The sequence below is a fragment of the Nuphar pumila genome, chromosome 5 (assembly GCF_984573655.1).
Source record: "Nuphar pumila chromosome 5, dmNupPumi1.hap1.1, whole genome shotgun sequence".
Classification (NCBI taxonomy): domain Eukaryota; kingdom Viridiplantae; phylum Streptophyta; class Magnoliopsida; order Nymphaeales; family Nymphaeaceae; genus Nuphar; species Nuphar pumila.
In genome coordinates this window covers 91,516,783-91,540,401 of record NC_143253.1, presented here as the reverse complement: position 1 = coordinate 91,540,401, position 23,619 = coordinate 91,516,783, and the positions used below count along the sequence as shown (strand labels likewise).

The following is a 23,619-nucleotide window of genomic DNA, read 5'->3' as shown; positions in this document are numbered from 1 at the left end:
AATTTCTGAAAGCTACGTGAGGGAAGGGAGAAGGAGAACGCCCAGAAATCTGAAGCCTCGCAGAAAAGGGTACTCCGCCTCTTCATACCTCTGATCAATCGCCGATGTCGACATAGAGAATGTCGACGGTGACGTCATCACCTCCATCCCTTCCCTCGCCATCGACCTAACCCTACCAGCTTCCGGCATCGGCAGTGGAGTGGGTGCTCGGACGAAAGGGGAAACACAGGAGAAAGAAAGGAAGAGGGGAAAAGAAGAAGGGAAGGGAAGGGAAAGGAGAGAGGAAGGAGGGGAAGACAAGAGACGGCCGGCGATGGTCGGTGACAACGTGGCTCCGATCAGTCCGCGGACGACAAAGAGAAAGCAGAAGAATAAAAGGCTCGGGGGGCGACTGCGTACAGTGGGGGAAAAGTACGAAGGGGGTAAAAAAAATTTGTGCCCAATAAATCGAAAATTAGCGACGAAACAATTCTATCGCTAATCAACGATGGATTTACGATAGAATTTTTATATCGCAAATCCGTCGTTAATTGGCGACAGAGTTTGTGACTGATATTTTTCGTCGCTAATTAATGTTTTCTTGTATTGAGATTTGGCGACGGAAACATTATGTTGCTAATTCATTGCTAATTAGTGACGGATTCGCGATGGATTTTTTTCGTCGCTAATTAGCGATGGATTCGTGATGAATTTTTTTTTGTTGCTAATTTCATAAATATTTCGTAACTTAGCGACGAATAGTTTTCTCTCGCTAATCCGTCGTAAATTTCTGTCGCTAATTAGCATTTTTCTTGTAGTGGAGTAGGTTTCTCTTTCTTCAAGTCTCATTGATTGATGAGGTTCATGAATAAGTCTTTCTTGAATTTGGGTTGTTGATCTATGTTAAAGTCATGATTTATTTTGAAACCAATTGAGCTCAAGACGATGCCCCCACACCCATCTTGATCATTTTTTATCAATACCAATACTCATTCAAACTAAAAAAATGCTTAACTCCCACCAATGCAGAAAGAGAGAGGCCATAAGATAAAAAAACTCACCATGATGTGGGTAAGTGAGTCCCACGAGAGCAACTCTGCAGTTGCAAAGGTGGTGGACAAAAAAGAAACAAGGATGTGAGGTTTGGATTTTCGGTAAATTGATAAAATGGGAAAAAATGGATAATGAGATAATTTTATCAGGGTTATTCATAGTTTGACCATGGTGAACCTCCTTGAGTTAGAAGAGGTCGGTGTTTGAGAATTATTTAACTAGGGTGTATTCCTAAATTCTCAAAACTGAAGTGCATCTTTGTAATTATATTAAAATTAATTTGGCATTTTGTTTTAAAAAATATATTGAGTCAAGGTCACGACTGACACCGGATTGAGCATGTATGTCCACCAAGAACATCACATACATGTCAATATTGAAATGAGAGTAGGCCTGTCTTTGCAAGTTGGAAAAACCGTCGATCTCTATTATTGTGTTTTTACTCAATAATTCAAGAAAGATCTCTTGGATGTTAAATAGCAGGAAGAAAAGTCCATGACATAATATTTAAAAGATGTCCTGGATGTTAGGAAGAAGAAAAGTCCATGACATAATATTTAAATCATGTTAATTTTTTAGCATTGATGAGTGATAATGATTTTGTACATTATACTTAAAATATTTTTGCAAAATGTGAAAAGTACGGTATATTTTCTATTTAAGCTTATTTGCAAAATAGTTTCTGCATTAACAATGGACTATATTGCAAAATAGTACTTCCCACATTTTGCAACTTGAAAAAACTGTCGTTTTTTTTGCTATTGTTGCATACTCATCTTTCCATTAGAAGACCGTTAGACTATGGGCTGACATCGACCATAGTTAGCCGCTGCATGAAATTACTATTATGCCCTCTATAAATTTAAAAAGAAGATTTCCCCAAGTTTGATAGGATCACCTTGAAAACGGCCCCTGTGAAAGGAGAGGGCGTGCTTCGTGCGTTTCCCCGTTTCCGTGACACCCAAACATGAGCCCAACTTAGAGAGGTCATATGAGTAATTTGCTGACAAGATAGCACATATTAAAAAACTTTTAAAAACATGAGCCGTTAAACATAATTTTTCCATAAGTTTGGTGACTATAAGTAAATTCCCCAAAAAGAAAAGTCAGTGAACGACCATAGAAATGGGACCCATCTCATTTACTTCAAAGACCAAACCGCCCAGCGACTTCGAGTAAACTCCCGTCATTCAACTTGGAGACGTTCACAAGTTGCACCAACCAGCTGAGCGAAACCCTTGCGGCCATTAATTATTTGGACCCATCTCATTTGTGTCCAAGACCAGCCAACCGACGACTCCGAGTCAACTCCCGTCATTCATAAATCCGGCCAACTCTGGGTTGTGGTTTCCTCATCAACTCTCCTTCTGTTCCATAGTTCAGACATGGCCAATCTTATCCAAATTCTCTGCTTGCTGCTGATCCTCACCTGTGTTTCTGCATTGACATCTGATCAATGTAAGTACTAATGTCTTTCTCTTCTTCCTCCCTTTTAGTTGGCCGCATGAATTTTAAACATTCATTATGTTGCCAATTGCCTTGATAAATGGCACCCCAAAAAGAAAAAACAGAAAAACAAAAAGCTGAGAAAAACTTGCCCACGAGAGTTCTGCTCATCTGATAGGGGATGATTGGATGTCATGAGTTCAAAACCTAAAGTCCCGTATTGTCCTTTGTTGCGAGGTCCAAGCTGAGTGTACTGTCTGGTGGGCAAAAGGAACTTGGGGACTTACACCAGTGAAATGAACAGGATAAGCAAGGTGGTTTTTCCTCAGTGAAAATGTGGAGAGAAGAGAGAAAACATGAGAGGTTGGTGGTGGTGTTACTAAATGCAGATTAATTTGGGCATAATTTTATATTGTATAATTATAATATTAATATGCCACCAATTTTTATAGTATAACTAAATAAGTCTTTGTTTACTTGTATTTTTAAAATCTAAATGCCTATAATTGTTAATGTGATTCATGATTTTATCTATTAATGATGATTTGTGATTTTGTTGATTAATCACAACTTGGCGAGGAGTATGCATGCCAAAGTTGGTCGATTTTTATTCTGATTAAGGGATTTTATTGATTAAAGTTGTTTTGATCAAATCCGACTCCATGCATGTGATCTACATCATTCGTTTAGTGAAGATAGACATTTAAATTGTCTAAATCCGACTTGTTTGCAAGGTTTTTGGCTATTTAAAAACTAACTGTTGACAAAACACAATTTTTCGTGGTTTTAAAAAGTCATATTTTTTTGTTGAAAAATATAAGTCGATCATACTGAATCAGTTTATAACATCAGATTTGACCAAAACAACTTGCATCATTAGATTTAAGAGGGGCATGATGATTGGGGATGACAGAGATTTAAGATGGGTGTCCTTTGACATATGATATCAAAGGATCTATATATGTTCAACCCTGGCTGTCCAACTGATGATGCATCTGGACGGCTGGAAGTAGTCCACATCCAGGTGAGAATGTGGACTAGTCCTGGACGCAGTTGGACGGCAAGGATTGAATGTTGCATTGATCATCTCTCCCAATTACATGGCCTTGATTTTGAGTTGAGCCGCATTCAATTGTTGCAGGGCCCGCACAACGTTGCCACGACTAAGTTGCTTGCGACATTGCCGATGTTTGGATCGCATCACACATGGGAAACTCTTTCCAGATTCCACGAAGATCTAAACTTAAGAGATCATGGGATGGGATCATGAATTGAGGTTCACAACATTGCAAATTTTCAAACCCCAAACGCTTTAGTGCTTGCACTGCTCATCAACCCTTGCCAATGTTGTTAAAATCGTTCTGAACCGAGTCGAATGGAATTAGTGGTTCCATTTCAAAGATGACTTTTTTCACTTAATTATTTAAAAAAAACGATGTAATAAATCGGGACCCAAAATCGATGGGTTTTTTTTAAAGGAGGCTGAATCGATTCGACCCCGTACCGTTTCGGTAATTTTAGCAACACCATTACTCTGCATTTCGGAAATATATATGACCTTCCTGTGTTTTTTTGTATTGGTGTCGTGTCACTCAGTGTTTGTAAGCATCGACTGCGGTGCCAGTGAAGGTTACACTGACTCTAGAGGGATCCCATGGGTGGCTGACGACCGTTACATCAAAACGGGAGAAACCCGAGCGGTTGACATCGGAGAGTCTTACCCACCGACCTGGGGGACACTCCGACTCTTCACCGCCCGGAAGAAGAACTGCTACGTCATTCCCGGCGTGACGCCCGGCAACAAGTACCTGGTGAGGGCCATCTTTTACTACGGCAACTACGACGGCAAGTCTTCGCCACCGACGTTCGGCCTTCAGTTCGACGGCAACCGCTGGGACAACGTCACGACCTCCCTCACGGACTTCTTGTATCGTGAAGTGACGTACGCGGTGAAGGGAGAGAGCATCAGCGTGTGCCTCGCCCAGACGAAGCCTGGTCACATACCCTTCATCACTTCCCTTGAGGTCCGAAGCCTCCACTCGAAGATGTACGAGACGAAGAGCACAGAAGACGCCCTATCTACTCTCCAAAGGACTGCCTTTGGATCGCTTAACACTACTAGGTAAAATCAAAGGATGGGGGCTCGATTGACCTGTGTTTTTTACCGATATTTTGACGTTTAAAATGCGAGAAAGACCGTTTGCAGGTACTCGGATGACCCTTACGACCGTATCTGGAACCCTATTGAGGATATTGAGGGTTTAACGAGCGTTGATAGCGACAGCAACGTGATGAAGGTGAGCGTTCTGGACAAGCCTCCGAAGCAAGTGCTGCTCCACGCCGTGACGCCAGAGGACGCATGGGCGACCTTGTTGACGATCCCCAACCCCATCGCAAGCGATAGCGCCATCGACACCTACATCAATTTGTACTTCGCCGAAGTGTCTCAGCTCGATACTGGATTTCAGAACAGATCCTTCTACATTTATGTCGATGGGACGCGGAGTCCCGACCTGATAGTTCCAACTTATCAGGAGGCGTACGAGTATTGCTACTTTGACGTTTCCATCTCTGAGGACACAAACATTTCCTTGGGGAGTTCGTCGGTCTCCACGCTTCCTCCACTAATCAACGCCATAGAGTTCTTTAAGATCATACGAAGGATTACCAACGGAACCCGTAGTGATGATGGTAGTGGTCTCTCTCTCTCTCTCAATCTCTATATATATAGCTGTTTCTAGAATTGTCTCTAACTAGTGTGAGTTTGGATCAATATTGGTCAGTACAAGCTTTGAATGGATTACAAAGCAAGTTCGAACAACTGGATTCGTGGAGTGGAGATCCTTGTCTTCCCCAAGGATACAGCTGGGACTGGCTGGCCTGTAACAATGATGACCCGCCTCGAGTTACATCATTGTAATCTCTCTCTCTCTCATGCAGATTAGGTAAAACGCCATTTTATTTTTCATCGTATACACATTTGACGAGACGGGACCTGGTCAAATTGAATAAAAAAATGGTAAATATCCAAGGACCATAGAGGCTATGGTCTCCTTTTTACATTGGCAGGTAAGAGAACGTTTTCGTAGGAGGTACAAAGCCTTTTCCTTCGGTGGGGACCACAACACCAATAACACGCGTGTGGTCCGAACACGTGTCTATACCACTTGCAATGAGTGCGTATCAGGTTGGAGGAAGCTCTGACCGTAATCTGGAAATGCCTGTCACATGGTTTTGACATCATTTTTTAGCAGTTAGTGTAAATAAAATTTCACAAACTATACTCAGGTTCATGTATTAATTGGACGTTCGAATTTGGACTGGGTCTTAATCATGTCCTCGTATTTGTTGCCATACTCGGATCCTTTGATTCGGGTAAAACCCACCAGTTGACGCCCCTATCTTAGAGGCAACACTGATGGATTGCCGTCAGAAACGCATTTGACCTGATAAGCACTCACTTGGAATTTGGCAATTTGATAAGACAGGATCCCTTCTCAAATATGAGAAAGCAGATTAAGTGAATCATTGATTGCCACGTCCTTACCTTCCCCTTCCTTTAAGCCTTGTTTGAAATCCAGTAGCTGAGATGGGAGTTGATGCATTTTGTAAAAACTTAACGGTGGATGTTGGGAAACTATTAGTTGGGATGAGAGTTTATGCTTTTGAGATGGGAAGTGAGGTCCTCTTTCCTTTGTATTTGTACTAATGAATAGATTTAGTAATTACCACCTCCTCTCCTGGTTGGCGGGTACCACCTTTTTGAAATGCATAAACTGCCTCCAACTACCAGTTTTGAGAGCTTTAAGCTCTGTTTGGAATCTGGTAGCTGGTATGGGCGTTTTCGCATTTGGTGGTTGGGAACTAAAATCTTGGTCAAACTACCTTGGTTGTCTCGTTTGGAATCTGGTAGCTGGGATAAGCGTTTATGCACTTGGTGGTCCCAAGAAAAAATCTTTTTTTTAAAAAAAAAATAAGTAAGCTGGGATTAGGCAGACCCTTACCAGATATCTCTTAAGCCCCATGTACCAGATATCGCTTACCACCACTTTGTTGTTTAGTAGCTAGATGGGATGGGCGTTTATGCATTTGGGATGTGAAGTGGGGCCCTTTCTTCTTTGTATTTACACTAACTGCTGCCACTTCTTCAAATGCATAATCTCCATAAACGCCCATCCCAGCTACAGATTCCAAACATAGCCTTAAAAAATACAGGTATTTAAAATATCCAGCTTTCTCTGTTTGAAAAAAAAAAAAAGTCTTTTCCACTGCTCAAGCATAGCCTTTAGCAAGCACTAGTCTAGCATACAACAAATTTTAGCATTCTCTTATCAAAGCTGGTGGGTGTTTCAGGCACCTTAGTGGATTTGGATTGAGTGGAGGACTACCAGATTTCAGCAGCTTGAATACTCTTGAGATAATGTACGTACAAACCATGCTTTTTCTTCTTCTTTTTTTTGGGGTTTTCTTCAACTACTCATGACACTAATTGGCTCGATTTTGTTGCCATCATTTCATTGCAGCGACTTGCATAACAACAGTTTGAATGGCACAGTGCCCCAATTCCTTGCAGATTTTCCTAATTTGAAAGAATTGTAAGTATATATGGTTCCTGAAATGCTCTTCTAAGCGTTTGAATCTCATCCAACTACCTGAAATTCTTTAGAAAAACATACGAAAAAGAATGCTTTAAAACAAGCAAAATAAGCCACAGGGCTATGTTCATCTGGTAGGTACTTTCCAAGTGGGCAAGGGGAGCTAGGGGAATGAGCTCACAAGTGACTAAGACGGTTTTTTCCAATTATCCAAAAAACACAATAAAATAAAATGGAGAGAACAAAATTGTGAAGGAGTAAATTCTTATCATTAATCTGCACTTAAATGATTCTTTTTGCATATTACATTAAAATAACTGCTTTTTCTTGATGTGCCCTAAAAAAGTATAAAATAACTCATTTTAATTAATTACACATTCTTTTAGCTAATGAATAATGATCACGTAGACATCCAGAATACTTTAGGACTGCATTTTATTTGGCTAATTATAATTGACCAATTATAAGACGGCATGCCCTTCTTGTCATTTGAGAAAGATCAGGAGGTTAAATATAATAACCGAAAAAAAGTTGGCAGTTATCTGTGAATAGGAATAGGTTGGCTACCTTTGATCCCAACATATGAGGCAAACACCAACATGGGTCTAGAGCAAAATCTAAACTTGGGGCAAGATCGAGGCCGAACAAGGATATAGGTGGAATCAAATTTTGGTCCCACATGGAATCCAAATTAAATATAATTCTGCATGCAATTTTTTGTTCAGATATAGGCCCCTGATTTAGTCCAAAACTGGGTCTGATCTCAGTAATTTATTAGAGTCCAATTATACAAGTTTCGAATCTCTTGATAGCAATAAAATCACGATATTTTCAAAAGATCACGATATATGTGGCATGGTTTTGAAGATATGAAAATTTCTTGCTACTAGAATTATTTAATTTTTTTCTTGTTATTAAAAAAGCACAAAAAAAAATCACTTCACATGTTTCAGCCGGTGAAGCACAGCTCACATCTCGACATAGAAAGTTGGTTTCATATATATTTCCTTGGTTTGCTGTTCTTTTAATGAGATCCCCTTTACTTGGTGGGCAGGAATTTGGCAGATAATGATTTCAGTGGAACAATACCATCATCGTTGACAAACAATCCATACATAAAGCTAAAGTAAGTGGAAAACACAAATTAAAATCATGAAAGATTGAGAGAGAGACTGTTTATATATATATATATATATATATATATATATATATTTGAAGAGCAGTGGAGAGCTACTCGACTGCATCCCTACCAGATGGTACCAGATTGCTTGGGACCATCAATTTTTGTTATTTTTTTGAAATTCTGACCTTACAGCTGTGTTTATATAATTTTCATAAATTCTTGAGGCTTCAAATACTGTTTTTTCATCCAAAATGCATGATCCATGTTTCAATTTCTAGTAAATTGATTATGTTGAATACATCGTAAAGTCAGAATTTCAAAAAAATACCGAAAAAATTCTTAGTGGGTAGGGTTTTTACGGTTTCTACCTTGTAGGTTTCAATTTCTCTATATTTGAATATTTGGTATTAATGAAGGCAACGGGCTATTGAGTAGAATCCATCTTTTCTTCAAAAAATTTCAATTGTTCTGCATGGTATATTTAGTAGGAAATGTGTTTTGAATCGCATGATTATAACAAGTAGGTCGGTTTTTTAAGGAATTAAAAAATCAATGGCACGCAATGTGCCCAAACTTCATAACTCAAAATTCATGTTTTTATGTAGAAAAACTTGATCCAAGGCACGATCCTTAATAAAACAAACCATGCTGAACACATGTATGTAGTTAGATTGAATTGATACATCTTGCACCTATGATTTGCATCTCAATAGTTCCATACCTTCGTTAGTACCAAATATATAAGAACTACCATGTGAACAGGGCATTTCCAACCCATTTTTTACAAATCCAACTATGTAGATGTGTTTGGCATGGTGAATTTGATAGAAATCAAATGTTGGATAGTGTATTTTTGATGAATAAAATATGATTTTTTGTATGGTTGAATATTTATAAAGATTGAGTCATTAATTTTAAAGACTTAAAAATCTTATTTATGCATCATAATTGGGTGATTCAAGAGTTAGTCCTCATAAAATCAATCATGTAGATTGTATGGTTAGATTTAAGAGAAAATAATAAGAAAAATCATAAAAATAGTGGTTCACACTGTAGTTCTCATATTTTATTGACTATATATATATGTATATATATATATAATATATATATAGAGAGAGAGAGAGAGAGTAATGGGTTCTTGTTAAATGAAATATGCAAAAATGAAATGTGTTAAATGGGTTTTTCAGGCCTTTTTCATTTTATTTTTAAATTCTGACCGCACCGATGTGATCTATGTAATTGATTTTATAGCGATCAGCTCTTGAAGCTCGATTCCAACACATGGGTAGGTTTTTATAAGGTTCAAAAAATCAACAATCCAAAATCTTTGTAAAATTTTGAGGTTCCAAACATCATTTTTTTTTCATTGAAAACACATGATCCAGATGTGGATTCTTATTAAATTGACCTTGCCCAACACATTTATAGGGTCGGAACCACGTAAAAAGCATCGGAGAAGCTGAAAATCCCATTTAGCCAATTTCATTTAGCACGGACCCATTACTCTCTCTCTCTCTCTCTCTCTCTCTCTCTCTCTCTATATATATATATATATATATATATATATATATAGAGAGAGAGAGAGAGAGAGAGAGAGAGAGAGAGAGAGAACTGAACATATTAAGCCCCATTTCTCATTCTGCCATGTTCTGCCCCATGGGCTTTAAGTGTTATCTTTAGATGTGTTTAGCATGCTCGATTTAGTGGGAATCGACTCATAGATCATGTTTTTGTATGAAAAAATATATTTTTATGAGTCAGGAAAACTTGATACCTTCGTAGCCATTGATTTTGAATCATTGGAAAAACCTGTATACAGGTCAGATTCCGATCATCCAAAACTGGTTTCCACTAAACAAAACTTATAGATCATATCTACAGTATTAGCCGTGAAAAAAAAACTTAAAACTATGATTTTTCAAGTGGCCTAACAAGACCTAATGAAAAAAGGGGCCTAAGGAACACACTACTCTATATACATATAAAAAATTGAATATATTATGGCCCATTTCTTGTTTTGACCCATTTTCCCCTATAGGTTTTAAGTGTTTTATAATAGATTTGAAACGTTAATGTGTTTAGCATGATCGATTTAGTGAGAATCGACTTTTGAATCATGTTTTTTCAATGAAAATACATATTTTTATGAGCAACAAATTTAGTACCTTCATAGCCATTGATTTTGGATCACCGAAAAAACTTGTATATAGTTCAGATTTCGATGATCCAAAAGCTGTTTCCCACTAAACAAAAACCTATTGATCATATCTATGGCGTTAGACGTGCAAAAAAATACTTAAAACTATTATTTTTGAAAGGGCATAAAGAGACCTAACGAAAAAAGTGGGCTTAAGGAACACATTACTCTATATATATATATATATATATATATATATATATATATATATATATATATATATATATATATATATATATATATATATATATATAGAAGGTGGTAGAGCATCGTTTTTCCGCAGCTAAATGTTTGGGACCTTTAGCAGTGACTTTTGTAGTGGCTAAAGGTCTCGGCGGGACTTTTAGTTGCAACAAAAGTCACTGCTAAAGATCTTGACAAGACTTTTAGCAATGACAAAAGTTGCTACTAAAGGTACTAGACCTTTAGCGATGACTTTTGTCACCGCTAAAGGTGTTTTGGTGGAAAAATGCGCTGAATGTTGTCCCACTTTTTGTTACGTGCATAGCTACCAACTACTATATATATATATATTGGGTTAATATTGGCTACTAATAAAGGTACAATACTAATGAGCTTGAAATCATAGGTGCAGGTTTTATCAACTCAATCTAACCACAGAGATCTGTTCTACATGGTTTGTTTAGTGGAAAACTTGTTTTGAATCATGTAATTAAGTTTTTATGTGGGGTTAAAATATCAATGGCCCAAAATTTCATAACTCAAAAAATCACATTAAAAGCATGATCCAAGGCTTGATTCTTAGCAAACAAATCATGTTGAACACATTTATGTGGTTAGATTATGTGGTTAGATTAAGTTGATACAACTTGCGCCTATCATTGTCTATGATTTCTAGCTCATTTGCATCGTACCTTGATTAGTAGCCAATATTAACCCATATATATTAAAATATGAGATCTAACGTGTGAACTGCGATTTTCATGAAATTTTTGTTATTTTTTTCTTGAATCTGACCGTAAAGATGTGATCTACATGCTTGGTTTATAAGAACCCACTCTTGAATTATTCGATTTTGATGCAAAAAAGAGATTTTTTTAATGCTTTAAAATCAATAGCTCATAATTACCATAAATATTCAAGCATTCAAAAATCATATTTTTCATCGAAAATACACTATCCAACAGTTGATTCCTAGCAAATTCACCATGCCAAGCACATCCACATAGTTGGATTTACATAAAAAACATTGAAAAATGCCCATATTTCTAGTTATCATATTTCAATTCTCGTGTTCTAACGATTTTATATATATATATATATATATATATATATATATATATATATATATATATATATATATATATATATATATATATCACGTATTCATATGAATTTTATTGGCATTTTGATCAAATCTTTTGCCTGCAACAGCATTACTGGTAATGCGCGCTTGACCATGAGTCCGAGTTCAAGCCAAATAAGTCCGAGTTCAAGCCAAACAGGCGAGGGTCCCATCAGCTCGTCCAAAGCAAATACTTCTGGGTGTGAGCTCAATGTGAAGGGCAGCAAAGCATTTCTCATAGCCATTGCATTCTTCTTGCTCACCCTTTCCCCGTAATATAGGCTTCATCAACAAGGCTGGCATCAAATTAAATGTTTCTTGCTGTTTATTAATCCGTTACCACGTCATGTTTGTGTGATTCTTCTTTTCAAGTCCATAGAGGGATAGCATTATTTTGTGACATTTAATTTTGAGCTGCCAATAATATAATAATAAAAGCCCGAAATTAAGATCTAAGTACATGTTTGCAAACGGTTAATACCTTCATCCTCAATATTGGCAACACATGGCCGGGTTTTATTTTATTTTTTACATACATTGTGTAGGCCTCTGATTGACAATACCCTTGAGGTTCCCCTACCCATTGGGGAGTACACCCAGCTTCGACCTTGCAGCTAGGGATGCCTCCATAGGTTTTGAACTCGTGATCAGTGTTGTTAGTATCGGTACATATCGGTCGATACATATTGTATGGGCTGAAAATCGATATGAATCGGCTATCTTTTAACGAATGTAAAAAAATACTAAAAAAATACTTTTAATATTTTTAAAATATTATTTTAATGGTTTTAACACGTGTCATCGACATGTAAAGTTTCATAGTTTCTTGTGTGGCTTCATGGCATTTTTATATGCATTTTATGACCTTGCATCATTAATTGGCTGCCATGAAGATGTTTAAATGTAATGTTAATTTCAATGTTGTTAAGTACCTATGCTTGGAGGCATGAAGCCCACGCCTCAGGTGTGAGGCGAGCCTTCATGCCTCGAGATGCAACATTGAGGCATTGTTGTTTATGAAGCATGCATTTTACTTTTTGAGGTGCACGTCTTGCTCGAGGTATTCACATCAAAAGGTAATGTTTCACGTATGCAAGTAACGTGAATTATGTTGGCAAGTGTGTGCATTAAGGGCAACATGCTTTTTCATTTTTCTAAAAGTTGTTAAGTCTTCCTTTTTTTTGTCTCTTGGTATGGGTTCCTCTCTCTCTCTCTCTCTCTCTCTCTCTCTCTCTATATATATATATATATATATCTATATATATATATATATATATATATATATATATATATATATATATATATATATTCTTAGAATTTTGTGAGTTTTGAAGATTCTCTTTTCGAGCAAACAAACCCTAATTTTGAGTTAATTGGTTCAAATGTTCATCATTTTTTTTGTATTGTTTGGCATACAAGGCATTACATTAATTGCGAATCTATTAAGTGCATAAGTTTCTCTAACATTAGAATAGCTTGACCAAATATGCATGCACAAGTGAAATACAAAACATTGTAACCCAAACCATGACATGTTCATCTAGTTCATGTGTGATTTTTTTTTCTGTCAACTAGATCTTCGGAAGCTCAACATGAGTTATGAATATTTTCAATTTACTTATAAATTGAAATTTGAATAAAAACTCATGATACTATTTTAATTAGGTGAGATATGTTATGTTAGTTTTGTCGTTAACCTTACTTTAAAACCAAGTTGATCTTTTAGTTCTTAAGTTTTCATATGCCTATGTGTTTGAATGTACTTTTTATGTGTGTATGAATGTGATCCTTTTTTATGCGAAAATATATTTGTTCTCACAAGTTATTGTTAGTAAAATACATAATTATTTACTTATTTTTTATTTTATTATATAGTTGCATGTTTTTTTTTATCTGATTGTTGTGATATTTGTGCTTCAATACCTTGATACTTACACCTCGCTTTATAGAGATACACTTAGCCTCACCTCGACACTTTTAACAACCTTGGTTAATTTGCCAAGTCCTCACAATGCTTTTTTATCTAATAAAATTTTCATGGACTTAATTATTATCTTCTTTTGCACATGAATGCAGAATCTATCACCCAAGAACAAACATGAACTTAACCCATCTTAATTGATGAGATAATATGACTACAATTGGGGTTGGTGAAACATATCCAGAGCGAGACCAACGTAGGATCCATATATATATATATATATATATATATATATATATATATATATATATATATATATATATATATATATAATGTCTTTTTAGATTTTAATTGAATACTAGATTTATATATTTGATCCATATTTTAGAATTAGAAAGTTTGATGGAATTAGAAAGCTTATTAGAAAAGAGGAAACCTATTATAATTAGGACTTATAACCTAGAGAGAGATGATTTCTTATTGTTTTTAGCTATTACTTGTCAGTTTTCCTAGATAAGGTATTTTTGGATGTTCTTGTATGTAGTTGATTTTGGTATCATATTCATGTATGGCTGCATCAGTTTGGCAGACCAAAGCAGATTTTCATGGACCTCTAGGCCGGGTAAAGTCTGAAATTTAGGCCCAGTAGTGAAACGGGTTGGCTTTTATGTTTTTCATTTAAGACTTGGTCCATATAGAGCCTGATATGCTTTTTATGCCTGACTCAATTGATTTATCATAATATGTGCTCAAACCAATTCAGACTTGGTCCCATTTTATACCCAAACCATAAAAAACCTGAACATTCATATTCTGACCTACAAGCACCTGTTCAGTGCCCAGCATGATATAGACCTAGAACGATGACTGACATGGGTCTGATGTAAATCTTATTCCAGAACCGAAACCCAACCAATTCAAATCCATTCATGTTTCCCAATTTTTGACCCTATTTATGAAATCAGGTTTAATGAAATCCTACCGGTACCCAAATCACCATTTTTTTTTGCTTTGGCAGAAGAACCAACCAAATCAGTTACACTTAGCGGGTCGAGTTTACCAGGTATAGGGTCTGGGTATGGTGATAAATAATAAGACCCGAGTTTGGACCCGAACATCCGATTAATACATGGACACGGGTATAGTTTGTGAAATTTTATACCAGACCCAGACCTGAATTTTGATTAAGACCCACAATTTTTTAATGTAAAAATGATAAAAAAATGGTTTTACCAGGTATAGATCGGGTCTGGTTCATGTAGTTTTTATCGGGTCTGGGTATGGTTAATTTTTCTTATAGTGGACCCTATTAGACCCGGGTCCAGACCCGGTACCATACCCAAAAACTGGATCCAAGTCTGGTTCCACCTAAGTCTGAACCAAACCCGACCCGTTGACACCCTACTTACACCCCCAAGCCATAAATCATTGTAACTTGTAATTATTGTGATTTTCTTGTTAATTACATGTTAATTATTGAGAAAGGAGAATCTATTCATATTATTTCCCTCCAATGTTGATGTCTGAAGCTAGCTGGATTGGATTGATAGCCACAATGGATTATTTTTGTCATTTTAGAAACACACACACAACAAATTTTATGAGTCATTATATGTAAAGGACAAATGAAGCACAGAGAATCCAAGGCTGATCTGTCGGTGCAACATTAAGAATTCCAATAGAAATCTGAGCCTCTAGAAATAGGGAGTAATTAAGCTTGGACTTATGATTCATGTGTTCACTGCCTGAAAAGAGAGTCGTGATAGAAAGAAAATGATTGCAAGTCAAGGCACTAAATTAACATGGCTAAGAACATAATTTCAAATGAGGAACTAATTTTTTTTATATTTATACGGAGAAACTACCTTCAGAAAGAGACCTAGCCTCACTGGTTCTGTCTGCCGCACTTAGGGTTACTGTCCTGGCAGCATAAAACTCCGTGGGCTTACTTCTTACCTGCAAAGAGTCGCCATGCAGCGGCTTGCATAATGGGTGACACTTATCAGATTTGAGCCTAAATAGGGATGGCAGTGGACTTGGACTGGGGCGGGGGCGGGGGACAAGGTCTCCACCCTCGCCCTGTTTCAAAATCCGAACCTCCATCTCTGCACGGGAATGGATTTTAACCTCCACCCCCGCTTCCGTCCCCGTTTCAAGTTCTCCATTCCCGGTTCAAACGGGGGCGAGGCAGAGCGGGGCTCAGTTTTTCCTTACTCTATAGTCATTCATTGAAGGATTGGGGACGGGGTGGCGTGGGGCAGGGGAAAGCATAAGTCCATCCCCACCTCTATCTCCACACACGAGGATAGATTTTAACCTTAGTCCCCTCCTCCATCCCCCATTTTATGCCCTTCATCCCTGGTCCAAAGGGGGGCGAGGTGGGGCGGGGGGCCCTTGTTCCCCGGTCCACTGCCATCCCTAAGCCTAAACCGTCTGCCAAGCAGCCTAGGCACAAGTCCCTTTGGGCGCTTTAATGAGAAATTCTGAAAAAATGAACTGTTTTTTATGTGCAATGATAAGTTGACAAAGAGTATAACCCAAAAGTTGAGTTCCTGTCATATGTTCTCGGAGCCAAGCACAAAAGTGAAGATGTGGTAGAAAATTTGAAATTTGTGTCGCATGGATACTCAAATTTTGTCCCGTGTCGTGTCCCATAAATATTGGTCTTAGTGAAAACTAGACAAAATTGTGTGCCCCGTGTCCGTTTTCCGATGCTTGAAATCTTCTCAGGTTGCAGCAAAAGTTGCTCCAACTGCTAGGACCTTTTCCAGGGGTCCACACCAGTACACCACTTGGACTCTAATGTCTAGGGGACACGACATGACTTGTGTCGTACAGTATTTATAAATTTTATTGTGTTTTGTATGTTATTATTCATAAAATATATTTTAATATATAAAAAACAATAAAAAACATTCTTTTATATACAAATATAAAAAAATGTATCTCTTGATGTCCTACTTTTCATAAAAATTGCCTATTCAAGGCTCAAAAACATAATCCATCCGTCCACATATGCGTATCCATGTGACATAGTTCTAAACCCAATACCTTTAATGGTAGAATCTAACTCATTCACAGCCGTTAGATCCCACATGATGTAGGGCTACCAAAGCACACCACATACAAGAAAACATGTATTATGCATCCACGCACATGGACCATAAAGAATGAGCACATGGATCTGCACATGTACATGAAGCATAAAATGCACGCCAATGTGAAGCTCTCTGTAATTGTTTCACATCATAAGAAACCATCCCCATGTTTGCTCCACGCCAACAGAACAGATAACAATAGCAAACATTTGTTTTCTTGGTCTTCCAATGTCTCTGTTGAAGGCATCACGTGATCACAAATGGAACATACAGTGCATCAAATCTTTGTTATATCTTTACCGATCGATGCCTCTGCAATTGGGTCCAAAGGCCCTTTTAACTTCACCTAAAAACATGTTGGCTCATGGCTCTCTAACTGTACTGTCAATATTAGCAATGTGCATCAATGTTGTCAGTATCATTGTCGTATAGTATCGGTTACCATGCTGATTGGGCTTATTTTTAAATTATTTTAAAATTGGTTTACAATATTATTTTAATATTTTTGTGGCATGTGTCATCTGCTGGTTAAAATTTGTCCGATTCAATTCTATTGATTTCAGAACTCCCTGAATCGATTTTCAGGGAGGATACCGATCCTGACAACACAAGCAATGTGGCCCACACGCTTCACATGTTCCAACTTTACTACTGTTAAATCAAAAAATGCTCATAGAACGTTCAAAATTTTAACCTTGGGAATGAGTCTGAAAAGTGTTACAGTACAGTGAAATAATAAAAATAACTTGTTTGGAAATAGTTAAACTGTTTTTTGCTACATTTTTGCACACTTAGCATAAAGCCATAAAGAGTTATTAGTACTATGTAGACCACTTCACATGTTCTACCCTTTTACTCAAAAACTCTGATTGGTTAAGGAGACCAAGACTCCCCTGGTGGGAATCCTAACCTGAGGTCCACCAGGCACCAGCAGGGTCAAGTTCAGGATTGGGCTTTATTGGTTTCATCACAGTTCAAGTCTGGAATCAACTGCTCATTTCTACACCCAGCCTGATGCGATTAATGCTTCTTGAGAAAAATGCATTGCATGCATGAGTCAGAGCGCCAGTTTGGATCTTAAGAGTCAGATCCTGATGAGGACCCAGTTTGGTCCGACGACTATGGTCAGGTCTGGCTAGCACCCTATTTGCTTGACTCAATAATAAGCCTGCCAAGCCTACTAGGTAATGTAGGGTTGGACTTGGCCAAAGATCTATAAAGCTAATTAAATTTAGGAAATGATTATGCTTATCAAAAGGATATTCCAATGAAACATTTTTTTTAGAGAAAATATTCCAAGGGAACTTTTGAATTAAAATACATAAAAGCTTATTTCAGAATTCAGAATATGCCTTGCTTAATATTCACTTTATGCTAAATGTCAAACATTTATGCTTTTCATAAAAATTTAGCTAAAAATGAGCATTGGCCTTTACAAAACATGAACATTCACAACTTTGTCCTACAAGCTACACCCATGTAGGTACCGAAAGGATGAGTATGGGCTCCAAGATTTATAAGCACTTTCTGGATATGTTTATAGCAGCTTGGTGCTGCCCACAGCAAGATATCACAACTGTAAAAAAATGGAGATATTATCGTCAGGACAATCCTTTAACTTTTACTAGGAATCAATGCAAGTGAATCCGTAGGGAGGGGCGCTTAAATTACAACAGCGGATTCCTTCAATTTTAGGCCTTGCCATTAAGTTGTGAGTCAATGTGCAACTTATTCACTGTATGTGTGTCCAGAACTGCAGAGTAGTACCAAAATTGCAAGCTGGCAGTCAACCTGTAGCTCCCTCTTGGACAAAGTGTTGCCATAATTCAATTCCAGCCAATCTGCCTATCTAAATTATACCTGTTTTTTGGTCCTTTTTCTTTTCATGTAGCATAGTTTTCAGTACTAGTTAACAAGATATACATAGTATCCTTCAGTTGATGACAGATCACTCTCACACCAGCTCACATAATGTAGCCAGCAACATTTCAAACACCACATGCCATCTCAAATCTTAATACAAAGAAAAGAAGAGGGAAAAGAAAAAGTGAACTGCAGAATCTTATCCTTGCAAAATCTGAAACCCATACAGATGTTCATCATCCATCATAGAAAAGCTACAGAATGAACGAATACCAATATGAAATTTAAATGAGCATATGGCATCTTTACACTTCAACTGAGCCATTCAATTTAGTCCAAAGCTCCATAGATCACAACAAAGCAAGGCAATATAGCCCTTGCATTAAAGACATAAAGTTCATCCAAGTTTGAATAGGTTCCAGCTTGACCTGCAACTGAGTCATACCTGCTACAGGGGGTGGCCTCCTCAATTGCTTCATGATTTTTCTTGATTCTCCCGGCAATCACCCGGCAGACCAACATGGCCCTCTTCTTATTTGATCTGGTTTTGACGGAATCATGAGCTTTGCCACTGCTAGCAGTAGTGCAAATCCCACCAGTTCCTTCAATCTTGAATCCGTTCTTAATAATATTGCATACATTGCAATTGGCAATCGAGTTACATAGAGTGGAGGTTCCATTAATACCAATTGAACAGATGAATGTGGTACAGAGGAACCTGAGCAGTTCATTTCCATCTGCTATTAATCTGGGGTGTTTCTTCGTGAGCCTGTTTGCTTTTGCCTTCACTGAATCCCTATAGTCTTCGAACTTGTTGATGGTCTTTTGAGTGTTGTGAACCTTGAGAATCCTGTCTATCCTGCAAACTGGGCTTTCCTTCTTTAACCAACTTGATTGGAATATGATCTCCACTATGTTTCTGCTAGAATCCTCTGGTCCCAATTCAGATACTGTTGGCCATAAAAAAACAGGGAGACGATCAGTTTTTGAGCTTTGAGAAACAAATGAAACAAAGCACAATTGAAAAACAGAGGAAAACAATGATCCATAAGCTACATAGTTTCTGCTGCAAACATTGATAAGCAGATAAACTTTATTAGGCGAAATCTAGTCAATGGTGCAGAAAGAAACCAGAGAAACAGGGAAACACAAAGGAAAAATCCCAGCTTCTAATATTTCTTCTGTATCTTTATTAAATGATAGAATTTGTAACTCAATTGCAGGTAATTTTTGTTTTTGGTAGCAACAGCTTAACTGCCGACGACATCCCTTTTAAACCTTGTTTCTTCTCATTTCCTTGAATGAATTTACACAGTGCCAACTGAACAAAAAATTAATCTAGATTTTCAACATGAGAAACACATCTTCAAGGAAGAAGAAACATGTTTTTGCTAAGGGGTACTTATCAGAAGTTGAAAAAAAAGAAATACAACACAAAAATAGCGCAAAAAAAAACTATTTTGGGTCATGTTTTACCAGCATGTTCGATTGATAGATGAAGCTCCAAACTCTCAGCTTTCATGAAAATCTCGCCACAGTGAGCGCAGGAATTGATGCTACTCCTCGGCGACCCGAGCCTTGAGATCCCATTAACCGGATCAACAACAGCATGGCATTCGTAGCAACCAGAAAGCCTCTTCAGATGCACTCCCCTCAAACTCCCACCATTGATTGTTGATGAATTGGATGAGCAAGAGAAACCTTTGCTGCTAACACTTCCACTACTGATACTCCTAATGTCACTTGAACAAGCTTTCACAGGCCTTCTAAATCCAGCACCACCATTCACCAGAAGATCATTCTTGCTGTGTATGCCTTTCTTCACACCATCAAGCGAGGTGGTCTCTGGCCTTTGCATCACCCTGGTGTTGTCCCTGAGGTTGCAGAGAGAACCAGAGCAACCAATCTTATTGTATTTCCTCCTCTTGTCACCAACCAACTCCAGGTGTTTACAAGTGAGAAGATCCCTAAAGGCTGACCAAGAAGGTGGCCTCTGAGCAGCAGAGAGTGGCTTGTCAAGATGGTGGGTTTTCCATGCAGGCTTTCTGGGTTTTCTGCTTTCTGCCATATTGGATGAAAAAAACCCCTTCACTGAATGCTCAAACTAACCAGTTAAACACCTTTCATCAACGACTGTGAAAGTACAGAAGAGGGGAAGAAGGCTTCTTCGAGTGGGTGGTGTTGGGCCATTGGGGCTAGCAGTCTTTAGGGAGGGGAGGATGATGATGAAGATGGTGTTGGCAGGTGATGCTGCCAATCATTTAATTAATAAGGATAAAAGGCAAATTTGAGACCCACATCACTTTTATTTCCTCATATGCTGAAATTCTTACCTTCCATTCATATTATCATATGTACTGCCAAGAAAATATATGCCTCTTTGCTATGCTGTTCTTCCTGCTTGCTTTTCACCTTTTTACCATTTGTTGGCACTAGATGAATTATCAGCCCCCATGTATAAATGGACACCATATGGAGGGAGAGAGAGGATCAGAAGTGTGCCGCTGTACCTGATCACCCTCCATCTTTGAATTACAGCCTGTCATCTGTGGGACCCAACTAATGATAGAGAGTGATCAGGTGCAGCAGCACATTAAAAGTGTACAATTACTTTGCACCTGATCTTCCCTCCCATACGTTGGCACTCTCAACTGCTTGTAAATTATGGTGAGAGGCGACCAATTCTGACGTATTTATGTTTCCAACCTACATATATTTATTGACAACATTCGAAGTAATTTACAAAGCTGCTTAACTTATCAACTACTTATAATATATTGTATTACATTCGATCTAAATTTAACCATGTGAGCTCAACAAGAATTGGGGCTCACCCAGTCCGATTGGTAAACGAGTGGACCCGCGTATGGCCAAGATGAAATGGTGTGGCCGTACAAGACCCAGCCTGTTTACCGGTCCAGCTTAAAAGACCTAACCCTAGAATTATTGGGTTCAGCGCTTAGGTCAAAATTTGGCTTGTCGAACCTTAGGGGGTTTCAAGTCAGGCTGGGCTGGTCTGACCTGAAATACAAGCATGAGATATCAAACGGTATTTTTAGCCTCAAGGAGGGGTTGGCGCAGTGGGGTAGAGTCTTGGATGTTAGACAGGCAGTCAAGGTTCGATTCTCATGGGCATCGCCCCTCTGTGCAAGCCAAGGTGTAGTATAGGCTCGAGGGTAGGGGGTCCTACCCTCAAAATTTTACTCTGCCGGCACGACGATAGTAGACATGGCAGGCTGAGCCAGTGCAACCAGGTCTTTGTCCTGGGTGTGGTTTCTTCGCGTTATAAATAAAAAAAGGCATTTTTAGCATATTTTATAGAACAAGATACCTCCGGGTTATAAATTATCGTAATGCATACGGAATACACGGCGGCGATGTAAATGACATTTTTATCATATCTTATAGAACAAGATATCTTATGCCATAAAAAAGAATGAGGGCACTTTAGTCATTTTAGGACCAAGTGTGTCTTTGAAATATAAATTATAAAAGCAGTCGCCAAATGTAATAACTGAGATATTAAGAGGCTTCTCATAAAAAGCTGACAAGTTTGGCAGTTTTTTGTAAATCACTGTACTACAAGCATAAAAAATGCGGGCTTTTGTGTGGGATCCAGGTTTATGTTGGATCCGGCAAATATTTATATAACCAAAGGATAACAAAAAAGAAGTGGACCACCCTGTCCTAGGGGTAGGGTAGGTACCCTTCCAGATCCTATGAATCGTGTCCCTCCTACTGTCTTAAATGTATGGACCGTCTTCCCATCAACCTATTTCAATAGAATCTACCTACCCTTAGTTTCTTGAATGATGCACGTAAACAGGTGGGATTTGGTTCATGTCTACGTCAGGCAGATTGATCTGATTCTGATCTAGCATGGCTTGCTGAAATTGAACTAGGAGTTGCATAAGGTCTGGCACTGCAACCAAATCCACCATAATCAGACCCTGCTGGATTTTTCTTGAGACAATTTAGGTGGCACTTGGACTAGGTTTGGTTATGAGAAATTTGCACTAGATCCAAACAATTGGCAAATTAGACTCAGCTGCTGCTAGAACCAGCTAAATAGGTGAATTTATACCCCACAAGGGCTACGCTCATGTGGTAGGGGAAACAACTCTTGAATGTCACCAAGCTGAAGAGATGTCACAAGTTCAAAACCCATGAAGGCCGTCACTTGCCATAAGTTTTAAGCTAGGTATACTCCATAATGGGCAAAGGGACCTCCAGGGGTTTACCAACCAGAAGTTTCCCAATGTGTGGCCGCTGACTTGGACCCAAGCCAAATAATAATAACAATAATAATAATAACAATAACAATAATAATAATAATAATAATAATAATAATGAATTTATCCAACTTACAACCCATACTCTTACCAGCTGGCCAGACCCCTTTCATAATAAGGTTGCTGTTTTTTATCACTATTTTCTCAGAAAAATCTAGAAAAAAATATCGGCACATATAAATATACAAAAGAAGTATAAAATATATATATATATATAAAAAGAAAACTAAATTGTATAAAAAATATAACAAACATTCTTTTATTGTACTAATGTTAGATTAAAAGCACAACATTTTAATAACAGGCTATATTTTGAAAATATCACATTTTTATATCATATCGGTGATATCTGTGTTATATAGATCATTATTGCTTTAAAGTAGGGCTCACCAGTTCTGATCATAGTCAACCTTATTGTGAACACTGTGCTTAGATCCACCCAGTTAGACCAGGTTTGAACTGTGCCAAGATGGACACCAACCCGTTCTGTGCCTGACAAAATCAAACATATGCAATTTGTCTAGCCCTGGTTCTGACCCACTGATGATCCTAAATCCAAGAAGCAAGCCAGACTGGCCACAGACCCAATCATGATGTGGAATCCTATGGACAAGAGGACAATCTTATACCCGGTCCAAGGAAGCATGTCCTTCAATCTTGACATGTGTCCATATTGCAGCACTGCAATGTAAAAGGCGGAAGCAAATAGAAATATATGCCAAGCCCTAAAGGGGTTTGGCATAGTG

At 37.9% G+C, this 23,619-nt stretch overlaps 3 protein-coding genes across 3 annotated transcripts; 2 read left to right on the top strand and 1 right to left on the bottom strand.

Moving 5' to 3' along the window:
• Positions 1-2,417: 2,417 nt before the first annotated feature.
• On the top strand, positions 2,418-4,604 carry LOC149837814 (uncharacterized protein At1g24485-like). Its single transcript, XM_090008131.1, has 2 exons — positions 2,418-2,490; positions 4,075-4,604. The coding sequence occupies exons 1-2, from the start codon at positions 2,418-2,420 to the stop codon at positions 4,602-4,604; spliced, it is 603 nt and encodes a 200-aa protein (XP_089864257.1).
• Positions 4,429-12,155, top strand: LOC149837813 (putative LRR receptor-like serine/threonine-protein kinase At1g51880). The gene is made up of 6 exons (XM_090006209.1): positions 4,429-5,169; positions 5,262-5,394; positions 6,832-6,900; positions 7,002-7,073; positions 8,128-8,199; positions 11,789-12,155. Exons 1-6 carry the CDS (start codon positions 4,770-4,772, stop codon positions 11,973-11,975), a joined length of 933 nt encoding a protein of 310 aa, XP_089862335.1. The 5' UTR covers positions 4,429-4,769; the 3' UTR covers positions 11,976-12,155.
• Positions 12,156-18,766: 6,611 nt separating this feature from the next.
• Positions 18,767-20,822, bottom strand: LOC149837812 (uncharacterized). The gene is made up of 2 exons (XM_090007499.1): positions 20,058-20,822; positions 18,767-19,531 (listed from the first exon to the last, which is right to left on the bottom strand). Exons 1-2 carry the CDS (start codon positions 20,647-20,649, stop codon positions 18,912-18,914), a joined length of 1,212 nt encoding a protein of 403 aa, XP_089863625.1. The 5' UTR covers positions 20,650-20,822; the 3' UTR covers positions 18,767-18,911.
• Between the last annotated feature and the right edge of the window lie 2,797 nt (positions 20,823-23,619).